General features: G+C 43.6%; 1 protein-coding gene across 2 annotated transcripts in view; it reads right to left on the bottom strand.

Annotated features, from left to right (window-relative positions):
* Window positions 1–8,441, bottom strand: part of DSTYK (dual serine/threonine and tyrosine protein kinase) — a gene marked incomplete at both ends in the record, with an annotated part of 65,441 nt that extends 57,000 nt beyond the window's left edge. For both annotated transcript variants that reach the window (XM_084244778.1, XM_084244779.1), the window contains one exon: window positions 8,189–8,441. In XM_084244778.1, coding sequence (XP_084100904.1) covers window positions 8,189–8,441 — 253 coding nt within the window. The remainder of the gene's footprint in view (window positions 1–8,188) is intronic.
* Window positions 8,442–20,978: the final 12,537 nt, after the last annotated feature.

Below are 20,978 nucleotides of genomic sequence, written 5' to 3'. Positions count from 1 at the left end.
GATGAGACACGCTCTAACAATATCTTCACGGGGAACCCTGTGCTTTTGAACCAGACAAACAAAACAATTATAATTACTTCATCAAAGACAGATTGGGACTAGTTTGCCTGTCCTGTCAGAGGCTAGTAAAGCATCTCCACTCTATTTTTATCAATGCCACTTAATCCTACAACTTCCCTCAAGGAACCTAATGGCTACGTGGGGAACCAATTTGTAGAAAATCCTCTCCAGGGAACATGATGATACACAAATCCTTCTTTCTTTTGTTATATCAACTTGGACTTGGCATCAGCCAGATGTACAGTGGTCTGTCACTGTGTGTCCTGTGTCCAGCACAGAATCGAGCACTGATAAAGATGTGCTGAATGAAAGGATAGGAGGGGCTTATCCCAAGTCACTGACAACGAGGCTCTGGGAGCTGGTGTGGCAGGGAGCAGCCTTTGCACATAATGACCATGCCTTGGAATACTGGCGCAGAATGCAACTCCAGTCCAACCCATCATGTATCCAAGCATATCACTGTTATTTATTTTTTTTAATAAGGTTTTTTTTTAATAGAGGCATGTTTTATTTTATTTTATTTATTTGTTTGTTTGTTTGTTTATACATGCACTGGGTACAGTCAGAAGCGCGGGAGGGCGAGAGAATTCACCAGAGCCAGAGCGGGGAGCAGAGCAGGCAGAAGGACCGAAGTACACCGCTGAGGGGAGCAGCGGGCAGCAGGAGAGGTCTGCGTGCCATGTGGGACCCTCCTCTGGTGGCCGGGGAGCAGCCGGGGATCGAACCGGCGCCGCAGAGGCTGCGGGCAGCTTCGCAACCCAGCGCTCAACCGCTGTGCCACCGGGGAGGCCCATCACTGTTATTTTTTAGGGGTTCAGACAATAAAATGTGAGTAAATTTACAAAAATCTGCAGAAGCACAAGAATATGCTTCTGAAGTAGAAATTAAATGCACTTCATTTCAAGACATCATCCCAATGTTTACCAGGCTTGGAAATAATTTAACAGACATTTGCCTAGTACATACAAAGCACTATGAGAGGCACTGCAGGGGATACAAAGATGAGTAAAACAGTCTTTACCCTCAGGGACTGACTCTACGAAAGGAAGAAGACAAATACATCAATGGCGATCATACACAAACATGAATGCACTTACCATGCACACACACTAAGCACGACCTACAGAGCCAGAACTTGCAGAAATTGAGCAATAGCATAAGGTGAAATTCATATTCCCTTTTACTTCAATAGCGTATTTTTGAGGTTTTATTTTCAAAACTTTTTTTCTGAAAAGTTTATTACAGAAAGATTGTTTCCTTAATGTAGTGAGACAAGAGAACAGAAGCACAAAGGAAAAAAAAAAGTGACGCTGGGAAAGTGGAGCAAAACAAAATTTCAAGGCCAGGCTGGATTTTCATTTAAATCCTTGCTTTCTTCAAAAACTACTTCAAGGCTGAAGAATTAACCATGTTGCAGTCAGTAAGGACTTTTAAAACTAAACATATTGCAAATGATACTAAGTTAAAGGTGATGTTTTTCTTTTTTAAAAACAGGCAGAATTGGGCCTCCCTATTGGCACAAGGGGTTAAACATAGCACTAGAAGCTATACGCAGAGTGTGCAGCAAGAATCTCTGGCTGGCCAGGGAGCTACCCACATGGTGCAGCAGACCTCTCCTGACTCACCCGCTGCTCCCCTCAGCAGTGTATTTCAGTCAGTCTGCCTGTTCTGTTCCCCACTCTGTTTCTGGTGAATCCTCTCACCTGCCCTCCCCCACTGCCCCGCACCTCTGGCCTACATCTCAGTTCTTGTATGCATAAATAAATAAATCTTTAAAAAAAAAAAAAAGGCAGAATTATCTAAGCCTTTTAAATAGCGGCTGCCTGAGCGCCATGGGAAATAGATTATCCTAAGAAGGAAGATCAGGAAAGGGAAAAACTGCGACAGGAGCCAGGGCCAAGTCAGTGTTTGGAGAAGCCATTCACTCCCTGAGTTCTCGCCAAGGAGTGGGAGGTAGCAAGATCTGCAAAGAGAGGTCCGTCTGATGCCCTAAATGTCAGGAACTGGGAAGGGAGAGAGGCTGGAGAAGGTAGGCATACATTCTCCTCCTATAGGACAGTCTCCCGCTAAAGTAAATTATGGTGCCCCGGTAAGCTATGGAGCCCAGTCATGACTCATTTGTAACAAAATCTCTCACATCCAGGGTACATTTCACATTCCTATCTCAGGTCAGAAAAGAAAGAGGGAGGAGTCACAGAAGCAGAATTGCTGAGCCTAGAGACCTGAGCCGAAATCTGGCTCCAGCTCAAAAGTGCTGTCCCACATTCTATCTTTCTGCTCCTCTTATACTTCCCCTAGCCCACATCATTCCCAGTTCCTAATCTAATGTGCCCCAGAACTAACTATGTAGCAGGGTGGTCACCAGGGAAAGCTGAGGTTCCCGCTTCCCTGTCCCATCCAGGGAAGGGTAGGGCTGAGCAGGCAGGGGAAGCTGGAGAGGAGACTAAGGAAGGAGACGAGCAAGGAGACCATGAGGAGGCACATGGAGCTTTGGCTTTGTACTGGGGCTTGGGGGACATGGAAGGAGAAACTTGAAGCAGACATGGATGACAGACCCATGGGGAGGATGACAAGGATAGCCTTCATCTTGATTTTGCTCCTTTTGTCCCAGATCACCTGGTCCTTTCTGCCCCTTTTCTATGGGTCCCCACCAGAAGGTACCTTAGACTTGTGGCAGGCTTTTGAGATTCAGCAGTCCTGCTTTGGGTCCACCCTGTTTGTCTGGGCATTTACCCATGAGGGGATGGGTAACTTTGGGTACTTAATTTGGAACCTAAATTCTTTCCCTTCTTTTCTCTTTATTGCACACTAATTGTAGTAAAGTTCCTTTCCAGGGGCCTTCCTGGTGGCACAAGGGGTTAAGTCTCAGCACTATGAAGCTATCCACAGCCACTGCAGCACTACTGCACGAGTTCAATCTGCAGTCAGGGAGCTGACCCACATGGCTCAGCAGACCTCTCCTGTCTCGCCCACTGCTCCCCTCAGCAGTGTATTCCAGTGGATCTGCCTGTTCTGCTCCCCACTCTGTCTCTGGTGAATCCTCTCACCTCTCCATACCTCTCGCCTACACCCCAGTTCTTGTATGCATAAATAAATAAATCTTTAAAAAAACAAGTTCGTTTCCATTAAAAGTCTTATGCACTAGAGTATGTTTTGTCTTGATGCTGTGTATGGCAGAAATTATTTAGAGCAGGCAGGTTTGGGGGTTCCTGGGATGCCCCTCACCCTGCCCTGTAACAACTACATGCCTGCTGAGTGCTTTAATGTATGGTATCTCTATACGTCACAACTTTGCGGGGTAGATATTATCACTCCCATTTTATTATTTATAGATAGAATCCACATATCATAAAATTCACTTGTTGTATACTTTTTTTTTTTAATTTTTTTTTTTTTATAGAGGCATGCTTTATTTGTTTGCTGGTTTGTTTGTTTGTTTTGTTTATACATGCACTGGGTACAGTCAGAAGCGTGGGAGGGTGAGAGAACTCACCAGAGCCAGAGCGGGGAGCAGAGCAGACAGAAGGACCGAAGTACACTGCTGAGGGGAGCAGCGGGCGGCAGGAGAGGTCTGCGCACCATGTGGGACCCTCCTCCAGTGGCCTGGGAGCAGCCGGGGATCGAACCGGCGCCGCAGAGGCCGCGGGCAGCTTCGCAACCCAGCGCTCAACCGCTGCGCCACCGGGGAGGCCCTTGTTGTATACTTTTAAAGTACATAACTTAGTAGTTTTTAGTATACTCACAAAGTTGAAGAGTCACTACTAACCTACTATCTAATTCCAGAACATTTTCATTCCCCAGAAAAAGAAAGCCCATACCCATTAGCACATCATTTTCCTCTTTCCGGTCCCTGGTAACCACTAATCTACTTCTATTTATTATCTATTCTTGACATTTTATACAGATGGAATCATACAACATATAGCATTTTGCATCATTCCTATTTTAGATATGAAGAAATCAAGACTCAAATAGGGTAAGTAAGTTGCCCCAAGTCACAGCTTAAACAAGAGTCTGAACAAGAACAGGCGCCCCCATGTAATTCAAATGCTTCTGCTTTTGACCACTATAGGCTTCCATGCAGGAAGAAAATAAAGAAAAATTAAAAGTTTTACACATATTTTGAAAAAAAATGGGGTTTTGTTCATCTAAAGTAATTAAATAAGAACCATGATTAGAGCACCATCTCTGCTGGGCTTATGCTGAAATGCAGATGATGGCAAACTGCTAGATGCAAACAGGGCCAGTCTCAGCTCCGCTGTCTGTCTCACCCTGCAACTTCACATCCTCCCCACCCCTCAGTGTCACGAAGATGACTGTGTGTGAAACCAGGCTGTAAAGAACCACCTCTCCTCCACGCGAATGTCATTCTGACACTTAACTTTATATCCATACCAATTTCCATTGGAAAAGTCCAAGAAAAATGTCTGTTTTAAATAAATGTACTAGTGCTTTTCCTCTTCTTTTTAATTCTGGCCACCAGTTTATACCTACTAGAGGTGACAAAAAAAGAGGATGAATACTGGAGGAACTAATTTGTCAGCCAACAACAGCCAAGGAGCTATAAAAACCAAAGAAATATAGCTCACATAAAATGCCTATAATCTAACCACATCTTTGCTTTCTGCATTTTTCTATTTTATACATTGCATATGTAGATGCTGGAAATTATACTTTTTGAGAGGACCAAATTCAGAACTTCCTAGTGCTTCTCATGCCTTGTCTAACAAACAGGTGCACTGCAATGATGAAAATTATAATATTCTTCTTTCTCAAGAGAAAAGTGTGGATAAGATGATCTCAACTGATCCAAGGCCAATATCTTTATTCACTCTTTATCCCTCAGACATGCAAATGACTGATGAACAGTAACAACTAACAACTGATGAACAGTAACAACTAACACACAGCACCTAACCGCTATTCTAAACACATACATATATTAACTCCCACAACCGTAAAAGAAAGGACTACTATTATAACCCTCATTTCCAGATGAGGACACTGAGGCACCCACAGCTGTGGGTGGTTCCCCTAGTCTCTGCTAGCAAGGGCTGGACCAGGACTGAAGGACTGAAGGAAGGCAGTAGACCAGGAGCATTCCACGTAGACACATCTGAGTCTGCCCAATTTCTTAAATTTGAGAGGTTTATGATACACAGCTAGAAACTCAAATGGATCATAAAACGAGAAAAATACTTTTCCTCTGTGTTGTAATAGCCTATTTTTCAGAAATGCTGAGAGTCTTTTAGCTCATTACTTCTGATCCCTCTGATGAGGAAAATCCACAGAGAGGAGGATTCTCATCCCCAACAGTTAAATGAAAAGAAAGCCACTGATCTGGATAGCTGAGAAATTGAATCCAAAAAGTTTCACTTTATAATTCACTTTTTCTTTTTTTTTAAAGATTTTATTTATTTATACATATAAGAACTGAAATGAAGTCCAGAAATGGGGGGGGGGAGAGGATTCACCAGAGACAGAGTGAGAAACAAAACAGGTGGATTGCTGAAATACACTGCTGAGGGGAGCAGTGGGAGAAACAGGAGAGGTCTGCTATGCCATGTGGGTCAGCTCCCTGGTCGGGATAGAACCCGTGCTGCAGTGGCTGCTGACAGCTTCATAGTGCTGAGTCTCAACCCTCTGCCCCTCCAGGGAGGCCCAATAATTCACTTTTCTTTGTACAGGCCAAGCTACTCTCATTTAAGCCTTCTAGTCCACCTACTTTCTAACTTCTGAAACATCATATACAGCATGTAGCCTGTACACTGGCCCCAGGGAATAGTTAGCTATCAACAATAAGAAGGAAACATTATTTGTGGGTCCCTCCCATCTTCTCTGCAGTTAAAAGTGAAATAATATAAAAATTTAGAGTTGATGCCTGATCTTCAATTGCTCAAATACCGCACTACATCCAACCTAGAAGTACACTTCTGACCTGAAATGGTAATTAAACCCTTCTAGACATTTGTCAGGAAGAACTGAGTGTTCATTCTCTTCACATTCCAAGTTCCTATTAATCAGAAACCAGCATTCATTAAAAAAAAAAAAAAAAAGCTGAAACACTCACGAAAGATCTTGACCTTGTAAAGATATCCTGTAAAGGAGAAAACAAGAGCTAGCTGTCTTTGAAGGAGTGGTTTAACTTTCCAGAACGAAGACCTAAATGGCTGGGAAAAAAACAGTATCCCCCAAAATACACATAGTAAATGTCACCTCATTTTCCTTGTTATTTTCCCCTCCAAAGATAAAACTTCCTACACTGAGAAGAATGGCAGCATTTTACCCAACAAAATCAAGCTGCTCGAAAACTATCATCTGGGCTCTCTCCCTGGTTTTCACTTAGGCGAGCAGACCTGGAGGGTGAAGAGAGTTAACTCTGAAAAGATGAGTTCCTGCTGCAGAGAGCTCAGCAGGCACAGCACAAAGGTGCAATTGTATTTAAGTTGGCTTCCAGAGAATACAAACAAAAGCCAAGCAAGGTTTCATCTCTCAGAGGTGAATCCACCTCCCCCCCCCCCCCAGTAACCTAACTAGTTGTTTTAAAATAAGAGCAACAAAAGGCTTTTCTAGATAAGCTATGAGGAAAAACTCCTGAGCAGGGAAGCCACTGGAAAGCACCGCTGAAGAAAAGGGGGAGAGGTACACTGCCAACCGTCTCGCCACTTGTTCTCTGAGAACCTCAGAGAAGTGAATTCCCATATAGGTCCATTTTCAGAACAGCAATCTCTGGACAGAAGATTTCAAAACCACAACTTCAGAAAAGCTAGTCATGGCAGCCCTCCTGCCCGCCTGTGACCCGAAAGGCCTCTCTTCGCACACCTGTCCCCTTCAGGGGCAGCTCTTTCAGCTGCTTTCGTCTGTCAGGGGGTTTTCCCTTCGCTCATATAATAAACATGCCCTTTAGAATATTAAAAAAAAAAAAAAAGGCTAGTCATCCCCTCCTCCCAGCTACTTTATGAAATAAAATATAACTTTTTTATTTACATGCAGGACAACTAAATAGTATCACTTAAGACTATGTCAGAATCTTACTACCTTATTTCTACCACAATTTGTGGAGTCGGAGACATTTAGGTGATTAGAAAAGCAACTTTGGAAATACTGGGCCCAACACAAAGTCAGAGTTGAACAATTCATTCCATTCCCAGTCCTCTCAGCAGCTCTCCGCGTCTAAATTTGTAATTCTGGAAATATGTTTGCAGCAGAATCCCCTGGGGCCCTTTATGTTTAGATTCTTCGGACCCACCCATTAGACCGACTCAATCAATGTGTGGGCTAGATCCTGAGATATTCTAAGTTTAAATTGGATTTTACGACGCACTGAAGTTTGAGGAGCACTAAAATAAACCCACTGAAGTTTCTGCTCTGTCGTTCCCAGAAGAATCGTGGGATACCCGCCCTTCTTCCCTCCAACCTAAGTAACTTCCCAATGTGATTGGCCAGTTAAACGCTCCAGTTCCCCACCAAGAGCAGTTTAAGAAGAAAGACCATGCTCGACCTGAAGTGCTCTAGGGCCTCCAGCACATCCCGGAGACAATCCCATCAGGACGTCAAGACCCCTCAGGACCAGAACCCATTCCCTCCCGATCTTCACGTAACCGAGCCCCTGGCTCCCACCGGGGCTGGCCCCCTGGCGCCCCGGAGCCTCGGAAGAGGACACCCCTCTCCACGGAGCTGCCCGAGTGTGCAAGCATTTCACACACAACATCAAACACGCACACAGGCGCGCGCCCCACGACAGCTCCCGGGCCTGCTCCGGCTCCCGGGGCAGCCAGCGCACGGCCTCTCCTCCATCCCTAAAGCTAGGGGTCTGCCCCACCGCCGCTCCCAGCCTCCCTGCGGCCCCTCGCCCCGGTCCTCGGCCCGCGCCGCCCTCTGCAGGCCCGCGTCCCCCTCCCGTCCTCCCCCAGGTCCAGTCCGCGACCCACTCCGGCCGCGGGGCGCCCCTTGCCCGCCCCCCGCTCCTCGCCCCGGGGCGCCCTCCCCCACCCTCCGCGAGAGATGCCCGCCCCCGGCATTCCGGGTCCCGCCGGGGCGGCCCCGGCCCGGCCCGCACTTCCCGCCCTCCTGCGGCGGGCGCGGTCCGCCTGCACCGAGCCGGCCCGGCCCGGCCCGCGCTGCTCACCCGCCTCCGCGACGTCGCCGGCAGGGCCCGGCTCGGCCCCGCTGCCGCCCGCGGGGGCGGGGGGGCTGCCGCGGCCGTGGGAGCACTTGATGTCGCGGAAGAACTTCTGGGTCTCACGCAGGTTCTGCCGCAGCCGGGCCAGGTAGCGGCGGTAGCGGCCGAAGCCCCGGCACAGCTCCCGGATCATTCCGCCGCCTCCCGGGCCGGGGCCCGACACGGGCTCGCTGGCCCACGGCACCCCCTCGCCCTCCATCTCCTCCTCCTGCTCGGTCTCCACCGCTCGGTTCCCGACCCGCGGGCCGGGCTTCCCTACTCCCCGCCCCCCGGTGCTTGAAGGGAGGAGGAATCCGCCTCCCGACGCCCCCGCCAGTTGTCGCGGGCTTCCAACCTGCCTGACCGCGTTTAACAACAAACTAAGCCGCAGCGCTCCGCGGGCGGAACCTTTATCTCCACTACCTATAAAAGTGAGGGAAGGATTACTGGAGTGCTCCTTCACTGCGGTGTCTTCTGGGACTTGTAGTCTGGGTTAGGGCTAGGAGCCAAAGCCCGAGTTCTGGTTGGAACTGATGAAGTGCTTTTGGTAAAAATCGCATTCATCCCTTCCTGTGCTTAAATGCTCTCATTTTAAAACGTGTTCCTCCTGGAACACTGAAGGTGGAAATAGAAACTGGTGCGGCATCCATGAAAACAGTGTGAAGATTCCTTAAGCAGTTAAGAATAGAAATACCATATGAACTGGTTCCACTTCTGGGTGTTTATCCAAGAATACAAAAACACAAATTCAAAAAGACATATGCACCTCTAATTCCATTGCAGTATTATTTTCAACAGCCACGATTTGGAAACGGCCCAAGCGCCTTTCAAATGGATAAACGAATGAAAATAATACAGGGTATGGACTTGTGGAATACTACTCAGTTATAGAAAAAAAATATGAAATCTTGACACTTGGGACAACATGGATAGACCTACAGGGTAATATGCTAAACGAAATAAGTCAGAGAACGACAAATAAGGTATGAGTTCATTTGTATGTGGAAGACAACAAATGAATTAACAAAATCAAACTCAAGATTATTTTTTAAAAGATTTATTTATTTATGCATACAAGAACTGGTGTACAGGCCAGAGGTGTGGATAGTGAGAGGATTGAGAGACAGAGTGGGGAACAGAACAGGTGGATCTACTGAAATACACTGCTGAGGGGAGCAGCAGGTGAGACAGGAGGGGTCTGCTGCACCATTTAGGTAGCTCCCTGGCTGGCTGGGGGATCAAACTTGTGCTGCAGTGGCTGCGGATAGCTTCATAGGTTGCGTTTTAACCCCTTGCGCCACCAGGGAAGCCCCCAAACTCAAGATTATTAATAATAAAATGGTAGTTACCAGAGGGGAGGGGGAAGGAGGTGGGCAAAATAGGTAAAGGGGGTCTGTTGTATAATGAGGGATGGAAGCTAGACTTTTGGTTGTGATCACAATGGAGTACATAAAGGTGTCAAAATATAATGTTGTGCTCCTAAAACTTACATAATGTTATAAATCAATGTTACTTCAATAAAAAAAAGTTATTTCTTAAAAATTAGGGGGAAAATTCCCACTCCCTATGCAAGTGTCCCTGAGGGGAGAGAGGAGCTTCAGAATCTTGATACCAGCAGAAGTGGGGTGCCTTATAGAAATCTGAGCAGAATATTTTAATAGCAAAGAAAAGGAAGGAAACAAGAAGACCAGTAATATCTCCATGGTTACCCCAAATGGCTCACACTTTCCGGATACAGTAGATACTGCAGAACCGAGCGAAAATACCCTAGAAAAGAGAAACCCCTCGGGTTTGTAGCGTGTCTTCCTCTTCTGTGAGTGTGTATAGTTGGCGGGGGGGAAAGGAGGAGAGGGAGGACAAATGGGTTGTTAAGAACTTTAAACTGAAGTTCAAATGGTTTCTCAATGTAGAGAGACCCAACCAGGGATGGGGAAGTTGAGGTTTGCAGTGTTCTGAACTATTTCTGATTATCTTAACTTGGTTTCTGCCAGTATAGAAGACTTTCATTGACAGGGACTGAAGAGCAGACTTGGACACAATTATGGAGGAGAAAAAACTTGACAACCATCTCTTTCCTCCCCTTTCTCCCACCCTTTTCCTCTTCTTTTCTTCTGGTACAGTCTTTCTTTCTTGCTATGGAAAGATCTTATCTTTTACCCAGGCCAGACCATTTCACAGGCTGGATGGTATAGTTCCTCAAGTGAAGTTAAAAGGAAACTTGAGTTTGAACTCCCCCAATACCTTGCATTGTTACACAATAATTTCTTTTTAAAAAAGATTTATTTATTTATGCACAGGCTGGATGGTGTAGTTCCTCAAGTGAACTCCATGCGTATGCCCGTGGAGTTCTTACTTATCTTCTATAAATCTTAGTTCCTCATCTGAAAAATGGAGAAAATAGTACTTTCTTCACAGAGCTATTCTCAGCATTAAAAGGTCAATGTCAATTGTAAATCTCAAATTATGTCCAAATAAAAGTTTTGTTTTAGATTATTTTATTTAATTATGCATACAAGAGCTGGGGTGTAGGCAAGAGGTATGGGGGGATGAGAGGATTCACCAGAGACAGAGTGGGGAGCAGAACAGGCAGACTGACTGAAATACACTGCAGAGGGGAGCAGTAGGCGAGACAGGAAAGGTCTGCTGTGCCATGTAGGTAGCTCTCTGGCCTGAACTCATGCTGCAGTAATACCTTCATAGTGCTGAGACTTAACCCCTTGCACCACCAGGGAGGCCCTTGTTTTATTTGTGCTTGTTTGTTTGTTTTAAAATCAGTATCTAGGACACCAGACAATATCAATAAGGAAACATTGGTTTTAAATGACACATTAGATCACATGGACTTAACATATACGTTCCTTTGAAAAGCAACAGAATATACACTCTTCTCAAGAACACATGGGCATTACTCAGAATAAATCATGTTAGACCACAAAATGAGACTTAATAAATTTAAGAGGTTTGAAATCAGATCAAGCATCTTTTCTGACCACAGTGGTATGAAACTAAAAGAAAAACTGGAAAATTCACAAGCATGTGGAAATTAAACACTCAGTGGATTAAAGAAGAAATGAAAAGAGAAATAAATATGTGACTTGAGACAAGTAGAAATGGAAATGTGAATTACCAAATGTTATAGAATGCAGCAAAAGTAGTTCTAAGAGGGAAGTTCATAGCAATAAATACCAAGCTCAAATAGAAATCTGGCTTTATACCTCAAGGAACTAGAAAAAGGTAACAATATAAACAGAAATAACAAATGAAGCCCAACTTAGCAGAATAAAGGAAATAACAAAGATCAGAGCAGAAATAAATGAAATGGAGATTTTTTTATAAAGATAAACAAGATTGACAAACCAACATTTACTTAACTAGACTTATCACGAAAAAAAGAGGCCGTGGGGGGGGGGGGGCTGGTGGCACAAGGGTTAAAGTCTCAGTGCTTTCAAGCTATCACCAGCTACTGCTGCATGAGTTTGATCTGCTGTTCCCCTCAGCAGTGGATTTCAGTAGAACCACCTGTTCTGCTCCCCACTCTGTCTCTGGTGAATCCTCTCACCCGCTGCACTTCTGGCCTAAACCCCAGTTCTTGTATGCATAAATAAATAAAAATAAATCTTTAAAAAATTAAAAGAAAAAACAGAAAAAGAAAAGGGACAGGCAGGCAGGGCGGTGGCGGGGTGGGGTGGGGGAATACAAGAAAACAAAAGGGAATTAATACTAATCCTTCTCAAACTCTTTCAAAAAAATAGAAGAGGTGATGCGTTTTTGGATTTGACACCAAAAACAAAGGTACCAATAGAAAAAACAAACAGCTGGTACTGCATTAAACCCAGAACTTCTGCACAGGAAAGGAAGCCGCGCACAAAATGAAAAGGCAATTACCTAATCGGAGAAAACATTTGCAAATCACATTATCTAGTAAGGGTTTAGTATCCAAAATATATAAAGAACTCAGCAATTGCAATTCTGGGTATTTATCCAAAGAAAATTAAAACACTAACTTGAAAAGATATACACAGCCCCATTTTCATTGCAGGATTACTTACAATAGCAAGTACATGGAAGCAAACTAAGTGATCAGCGATGAACAAGTCTATATTTAGATTCTTGTCCATGAGTGGATAAGTATATATATATTTGTAAAGTTTGGATGAGACTGTACATGGAAAGGGAGGAAATCTTGCCATTACAACAACGTGAATGGATCTTGAAGGCATACACTAAGTGAATTAAGTCAGGCAGCAAAAGACAAATACCGTAAGATTGCATTCACATGTGAAATCTGAAGGAAAAAATCATACACAAAAAAATAAGCTCATGAATACAGACATCGGCTTGGTGATTAACAGAGGAGCCGGGGTTGTGGGGGTGGGGAGAAAGAGGAATTGAAAAAAGGGGTTAAAATGTACAAACTTGGGCCTCTCCGGTGGTACAGGGGTTAAAATCTCAGTGCTATCAAGCTATCACAAGCCTCTGTTGGTTGAGTTCTATCCCAGGCCAGGGAGCTGAACCACATGGCACCACAGACCTTTCCTGTTTCCCCTGCTGCTCCCCTTAGCTGGGTATTTCAGTAGATCCACTTGTTCTGCTCCCCACTCTGTCTCTGGTGAATCCTCTCACCACCCCCAACCGGCACCTCAGTTGGGGGCCTACACCCCAGTCCTTGTATACATAAATAAAAATTTTTTTAAATCTTTTTTTTTAAAAAAAAAAGATAACTGAGATGAGGCTGACTACTATTAGCCTGGATTCTAATCCCAGATCTGTGTGCCCCCTTAAAAAAGAGAGTCCTGGGCCTCCCCTGGTGGCACAGCGGTTGAACCCTGGGCTGAGAAGTTGCCAGCAGCCTCTGCAGTGCGGGTTTTGGATCCCCGGCCTCCAGCAAGGGTCCCACAAGGACGCAGACCTCTCCTGCCACACTCACTGCTCCCCTCAGCTGTGTATTTCGTCAGTCTGCCTGTTCTGTTCCCCCGCTCTGGCTCTGGTGTATTCTCTCACCCTCCTGAGCTTTTCACTGTACCCAGTGCTTGTATAAATAAATAAATAAATAAATAAATAAATAAATAAATAAATAAATAAATAAATAAATCTTTTTAAAAAAAAAAAAGAGACAGAGAGAGTCCTGAGCCTCCCTTGTGGCGCAAAGGGTTAAGACAGCACTGTGAAGCTATCCACAGTGACTGCAGCATGAAATCTATCCTCGGCCAAGGAGTTACCCACATGGGGCAGCAGTCCTCTCCTGTCTTGCCCGCTGCTCCCCTCAGCAGTGTATTTCAGTCAGTCTGCCTGTACCGTTTCCCATTCTGTCTCTGGTGAATCCTCTCACCCTCCATACCTCTGGCCGGTACCCCAGTTCTTGTATGCATAAATAAATCTTTAAAAAGAGAGAGAGAGAGAGAGAGAGAGAGAGAGAGAGAGAGAATCCTGTGACTGTTCTTGTTCTCACAGTCATGGAGGATGGAATGAGCCACACTAAGTGAAAGTGTTTTGGAGATAAAATCCTGTAAAATTTTAGGGGAAAGCATGGGAGTCAGAAATAATGAGATGGGAGTTCTGTGCTGGCCTACCTACGATGTGATTTTAAGCAAGTGACTTAACTTCTTAGGGCCTCAGTTACTATGTCTGTGTAGTGGAGCTAGTAATATATACCTACTGCACACTGTGATTTACAGGCAAGGTAAATGACAGTACCTTGCCTAACACATAGAAGTGCTTAATGTTTTCATTGCTATCTATAGTAATTACATTCAGGATTATGTATTTTTCCAATAAGGGTAGTATTTCAAAGAATATTTGTTTTTTGAGATGTTCTACATGAAGGTTTATTAATTTGAAAATAAAAAGGTCTATAAAACTCTACTGCTAAATGGATTCTATTTAATTATACATCAAGTATCATTCCAAAGTCGAATATTTCATCAATGGCTTCCCCAGCTGTAAGGATGCAGATCCTCAGTGGGAAAAAAAAAAAAAAAAATCAATTCAAAGGAATTTGCTATAATCCCAAACAGAGATAATCTTTGTAGCAAAATAAAATTTCCAGAAATTTTTTAGAGTAATGGACTAAAAAATTTCCTGAAGAACAGCTTTGTCACAATTAATTTTTTATCATAAGATTAGAAGATTGGTGATATTTTTCCAGGTCTACGTGGTTTTGAACATTTCTCCTCTTCATTGATGACAGTGGAACTCATTTTTAGCTAATTTGTTGTCTCAACAAAAAACATTGCAATAGGTTATGCTGCTATCTTTATGGGATGGAGGAAATGGATAGAAAAAAAAACTACCAATGCCCTTTTCTATGTCAACATCAGTTTGATAGAGGTTTTCTGGAAGATTCGGAAGTCTGAATTCTAAAACATAGTCCAGCTGGTTTTGTCTGTGAGTCTGTGTCTATTTAACTTTCTTGTGACTCTTTTTCTGTAAGAAGGTGATTTAATGGAGGTGAGGATTCCAAAACAAAGGTGCATTGAAGGCATCCTGGTCAGAGGATACTCTCTACCCCTAACAGTGGAGGAGAGTCAAATCTCCCTCACAGGTTTCACAGAAAATGTCTAAGTGGTTGGAACCTCTCACCTCCCCCACACCTCTGACCTGTACCCCAGGTCTTATATGCATAAATAAATAAATCTTTAAAAAAAAATAGGGCTTAGTGATCCATTTAGGGAAGTTTCCAGATGAAACATGCACACATCTCCTGCATAGGGAAAATGACATGTTTTCAGGGTATGGAGGAATGAAGGGAAAAATGGCATTAAGTTTAAAACCTCATAAATTCATTTCAAATAAAATGTTCAATAGCTACACATCCTAGTATAAAACCAGTGAGTATTTATCAGCATTCCCTTCTCATTCTCATCCATGGCTTATCCAAATTTTTCCATAGAGTTGATATCATCTTTATTTTTTTTAAGATTTATTTATTTATGCATAAAAGACCTGGGGTACAGGCCAGAGGTGTGGGGGGTGAGAGGATTTACCAGCGACAGAGGGGGGAGCAGAACAGACAGATCTACTGAAAATACACTGCTGAGAGGAGCAGCATGCCAGTCAGGAGAGGTCTGCTGCACCACGTGGGTATCTCCCTGGCTGAGGATCAAACTCGTGCTGCAGTGGCTGTGGATATCTTCATAGGTTGCATCTTAACCCCTTGCACCCACAGCGAGGCATTGATAGCATCTTTAATTCTTTTTTTTAAAAGATCTATTTATTTATTTATACAAGCACTGGGTACAGTAAGAAGCGCGGGAGGGTGAGAGAATTCACCAGAGCCAGAGCGGAGAACAGAACAGACAGACTGACAAGACACACTGCTGAGGGGAGCAGCGGGCGTGGCAGGAGAGGTCTGCGTGCCATGTGGGACCCTTGCCGGCAGCCAGGGATTGAACTGGCGCTGCAGAGGCTGCAGGCAGCTTCGCAGCACAGCGCTCAACCACTGTGCCACAGGGGAGGCTCAGCATCTTTAATTCTTACAACAGCCCTGGAGAGATGGTTGTTTCCACACTTATTTTATACATGAAGAAATGGAGGCTCAGATTAAGGAAGTTGTCTACATCCATTCGGTTAATTACAGAGGTCTGACTGTAAATCTCTTATTCTAGCATAACACAATTTTACATTCATACTTTCATTTTAATTTAATTAAAGGCTTCCCATGCTCCTCTACACTTATTATACATGTCTCCTTTAACAGTAACACCACATTTCACTATATTGTTGTGACTTTGTTACTCATCCACTCTCTATTCTTGGACATTCGGGTTGTTTTAGGTTTTTCATTGTCATAAACAATGCTGATATAAATACTTTTTGCAGTGTTTTCACTGATATTTTTTCTTTTGAGTTATTTCTTTAGAATACCAGGAAGGCATTACTGGGTGAAAGGGTGCAAACGTTTACATGGCTCTCAGTTATATATTACTAAATTGAATGCCATGTCATTGCTTCTTGAAATAGAATAGTATCCTCTTTCACCAGCACCCTGGGAGAGGTATTAGCCAAGCCTGGGTGGACTGGCTAATGAAAACAACCCTTTGTCCTTATATCTGCTTGGGTATGCCCCAAGGCCACATGCTATCCCTGAAAATGATTTATGACATAGTATGCACAATCCAGAAAAAGATTTTACATGGGAGAGTGTGAGTCCTCCTTCCAGGAGAGGTTTCCTTGATTAAGTTGTCTTTTTCTCTTGCAGTCACAAGATCAGCAGAAGGTTTTTCTTTTTTCTTTTTTTTTTAAAGATTTATTTATGTATGCATACAAGAACTGGGGTATAGGCCAGAGGTTCAGGGGGCGAGAGGATTCACCAGAGACAGAATAGGGAGCAAAACAGGCAGATTGACTGAAATACACTGCTGAGGGGAGCAGTGGGCAAGTCTGGAGAGGTCAGTTGCACCCTGTGGATCACCTCCCCAGCCGGGGATTGAACTCATGCTGCAGTGGCTGGTGATAGCTTGATAGCATTCTGTCTTTAACGCCTGCACCACCAGGGAGGCCCAGCAGAAGGTTTTTCAAGCAACTGACACTTCCCCTTTGATTCAGACTGCAGCTTTCAATTCTTGTGTTAGAAAAGAAGAGGTGTGGTAGCCATTAGAAACAAAGCTTAAACTTGAACTCATAGTTTGCCATTCCAAACTAGGTGCAAAGGTCAGGGTAAATTACATCATGAAGGGAAGTCCGCAAAGTTAGAGCTAAAAAAGGTTTAGGAACTCAGGAGGAAAGAAAATTTGTCAACAAATAAGAAAGCTCTGTTCAAACTGATGGAAGGTCATTTTGAGATATATATTAATATCTCTGCATCTCAGCGATCTTACATAGCAAGAGTGCCATTTGCAGTTATTAAAAGGTTTAGACTGAAATTATATGGCACATAAAACAGGCACTCAAATTATAGCTGGTGTGAATGTGTGGTAGCCATAAGATAGCCCAGGCTACAGTGCAGTAGGCAAACTGTAGACACCGAGGGCAAGCGGAACTAGTTTGACTAACTCTTTCTAGCCAAGTGACCTCACTGTTTTAATCCTCGTTGAGCTTCAGTTTCCTCATCTGTAAAATGGAGGTTATAACACTTATCTGCAGAGCTCCTTTTAGCTAGCAGATGGGGTGTGTGCACCATTAGCAGGGGTGTGACTAAGCTAGACAAGACTAAAGCAGGTACTCAAGGCCTCGGTGCTGGTCCTATAAGTCATGTGCCTCACAACAATGTGGTCTCCAGGTCCCCCTAAATCAGAGGTTCTCACACTTTGTTGATCCTGACTCACCTAGCAAACTTGTTTACAGTGCGGATCCCCAGAAATTGTTTCCATCGGTTTGGGAATGTGTGTGTATGGCCAAATTCAAAGGGGACTTATGTTGCTCGTAGTCCATAAACCATACTTAGAGAGGCATAGCTGGTCTTAGAAGAAAAATAAATGTCTTCCCCATCACTGATCTGCCATTAAAAGCTATAATATGCAGATGTAATAGCAGATCCAGTATTGGGTGATTCTATTTTCAAGATGATTTATAGAGTTCTTAGCTACTTATGTGCTTCAGAGTCATCCTCAAGCAACATTTTATCCTTTTAACACTCATGATATGGATAAATGTGTGTAAGCGCTCCTTGGAGTCATCTTAATCCCTTACAGACCTCGCTCTCTTTCTTGTGGACGATGGTACTTAATTACTTGGAGCACTGACAGACATCATTTCATTCTTGTGGTGCTGCTTTAGATTTCAGTTATGACTCATTTTCTCAACAGGCCTTTTAGTCCAAAGGCAAGGACCAAAGTCGTTCATTCTTCTTTGTCTTCCATAAGTGCCTTGTACCTGATGGGTTTCATAAACATATATTTGAATTACTGTAGCTATATTTAAGGTAGCTAACGCTCACTGGTACATTCTTTACCACAAGAGTACTTCAGAATTACACTAGTGAAAGCAAGCTTGGGCTATTAGGCTTTTAAGTTTGGAGTCAGAACACAGTGAAGCTTTCAGGTTTTTTGAAAATGCTACAATCTCTCCGAACCCATTTTCTTTTTCGCTGAGTGGGAATAGTACCTTGAAGAGTTGTGGGGATTAAGAGAGTCAAGGTACTTAGCAAAATGCCTAACACCTGCGGTTCTCTCTCTTTTTATTTAAGATTTATTTATTTATGCATACAAGAACTGGGGTGTAAGCCAGAGGTGGGGGGAGAATGAGGGGATTCACCAGAGACAGAGTGGGGAACAGAACAGGCAGAGTTTCTGAAATGCACTGCTAGGGGAACAGTGGGTAAGACAGGAGAGGTCTGCTGTGCCATGTGGGTCAGCTCCCTGGCCAGGGATTGAACTCAGGCAGCGGAAGTGATAGCACTGAGACTTAATCCCTAGGCCACCAGCAAGGCCCACCTGTGGGGCCTTGACCTTATAATTACATCTAAAGCTACCCCAAAGAATAATGGACCAGCCACAGACATTTATTTCAGATGTAAATACTAAATAACTGATTGTCTCTGAGCAAAATTGATATTCTCTCTCTCTCTTTCTTTTTCTTTATTTTTTTAAAGATTTATTTTATTTATTTATGCAAACAAGAGCTAAGGTGTAGGCTAGAGGTGTGGGGAGGATGGTGAGAGGATTCACCGGAGACAGAATGGGGAGCAGAACAAGTGGATCTACTGAAATACACTGCTGAGGGGAGCAGCGGGAGAGTCAGGAGAGTCAGGAGAGGTCTTCTGCGCCATGTCTTCTGCTCCAGGTCTTTAGCTCCCTGGCTGGGGATGGAACTCATGCTGCAAAGGCTGAGGATAGCTTCATAGTGCTGAGACTTAACCCTTTGCCCCACCAGGGAGGCCCTCCCCTCTTTTCTTTCTTTCTTTCTTTTTTTTTTTTTTTTTAGGGCTTCGCATTTTCTGCTTTAGTAACAGCTTGTCAGGAGGTTTGCACAGGTTCTCTGTGGAGACGGGCAAGGACACAAAGCAGTCACTTTACCAGTCCCAGGCTCTGCAGCCCAGAAGGGATACACAACACTCAGAGCAGCACAATCAGGGTTTAAGTTTAAGCTTCACAAACCTCTTCTGTTCAAGCCATGAGTACTGCAACTTTTCTGCCAGGACTAAAGAGCAGCAAGCCCCAGAATGAAGGCTACACATCCTTCTGAAATGAGAAGTGGGAATCACAGCTTTTTGTACTACGATAGGAGTCGCCAGCCCCAAGTAGGAGACCAATACCAGAATCTACAATGCAGGTTTTAGGGCTGCAGTGAGAGTCTCAAAATGAAGATGAGGTTTGTTTATGCCCTTAAAACCTTGTCAGTTGGGTATCAGAGATTCCATGGAGAAATACCATGGAGAAAATAATATATGCACTTTCTAAATATAGTAATTATTTCTGAGGGCAAAAAGGGGAAACAATTAAGTATCTAAAAATAAAGTGATTAAATAAGCCATGATAGAGTTGCTTCATAGAATGGCAAGCACTTACAATGCTTACTGAGACATAAAGAAAAATGTCTAAGTAATAGCATATGGTGTTATTATGACATGGAAAAATGTCATAATATATGGAAAATGTTTCTGGTAAATAACAGGACAAAATTTAGTTTAGACAGAGCTTTCTCCAACCCAGGAGTGATGCAGTCTTCCCAGCCCTGCCTGCCTCTTTCAATAGCCAATAAAAAGCCTGCATTTAGGTGGTGGGATTGTGACATCATCAACACTCCAGCCAATCTGTTTGCTGCTTATTTACATAGTTTACTCCTTCTAATTCAATGGAACCCGATTTCTTTTCAGGAGAACATTGAAGCTGTAAAAGAAAGGGGAAGAAGAGAAAATTCCATTAACACAAGAATATTTGTAATGATGCTGATTTAAAAAATACAGAGATTGAAATTATTATATTCAGTGGCTCTAGAAATTCCTTTGCCTCCTAGGCAAAGCACTGTACATAGTATGTTAGATTTTAAAACAGCTCTGACAATTATCTACCATTTGATGTTTAAGGTATTTATTTGCTTTGAGAAATCACATAGCATAGGAAATAGAACATTCTTGGCTAATCTACAAGCCTCTTCATTGTGGCAAAGAGAAGTCTTTTATTTCTTAGATTTCATTGCTTTCCCAAAAGGAAAAAACCCTCTTTGCTTACCTGTTGATTGTGGTGCCTTTTCTCTATGATCAAAACTTCGTCAGTTTATCGAGTTAAATGAACTGGCTGTTGACAAGGGAACAGGACTCATAAGCCTGGTCTTTCTCCTTCTTGTTTATACACGTACTGATAAAGTAAATGTGATTGTACCAGAAAATGCCCCTTTTCATTAGTGTAACTGGGATTTACTTCCTTTTACAAAGAGCATGAGGCTTAGTGGGATGTTTGCCTTTGTCAGTGGCAGACAGAACTTTGACAAGTTTGTTAATTAATTTGCTTCATTCAGGTTTACTAAGCACATACTATATAATGAGTATTTTCATATGCATTACCTAGTTTAACCTTTTCACTAACCATGTGGAACCCCTGTTTAGTGATGAGAAAACCAAGAATGAAAAGGGGTAAGTGATTTAGTTGCCCAAGAACACACAAGGATAAACGAATCCAAATTCTTTTTTTTTTTTAAAGATTTATTTATCCTGGGCCTCCCCGGTGGCGCAGCGGTTGAGCGCTGGGCTGCGAAGCTGCCCGCAGCCTCTGCGGCGCTGGTTCGATCCCCGGCTGCTCCCCGGCCACCGGAGCAGGGTCCCACATGGCGCGCAGACCTCTCCTGCCGCCCGCTGCTCCCCTCAGCAGTGTACTTCGGTCCT

The sequence above is a fragment of the Talpa europaea genome (genome assembly GCF_964194135.1).
Source record: "Talpa europaea genome assembly, chromosome: 10".
Classification (NCBI taxonomy): domain Eukaryota; kingdom Metazoa; phylum Chordata; class Mammalia; order Eulipotyphla; family Talpidae; genus Talpa; species Talpa europaea.
The sequence above is the reverse complement of the archived record's forward strand: the minus strand, read 5'-3'. Positions and strand labels throughout refer to the sequence as shown.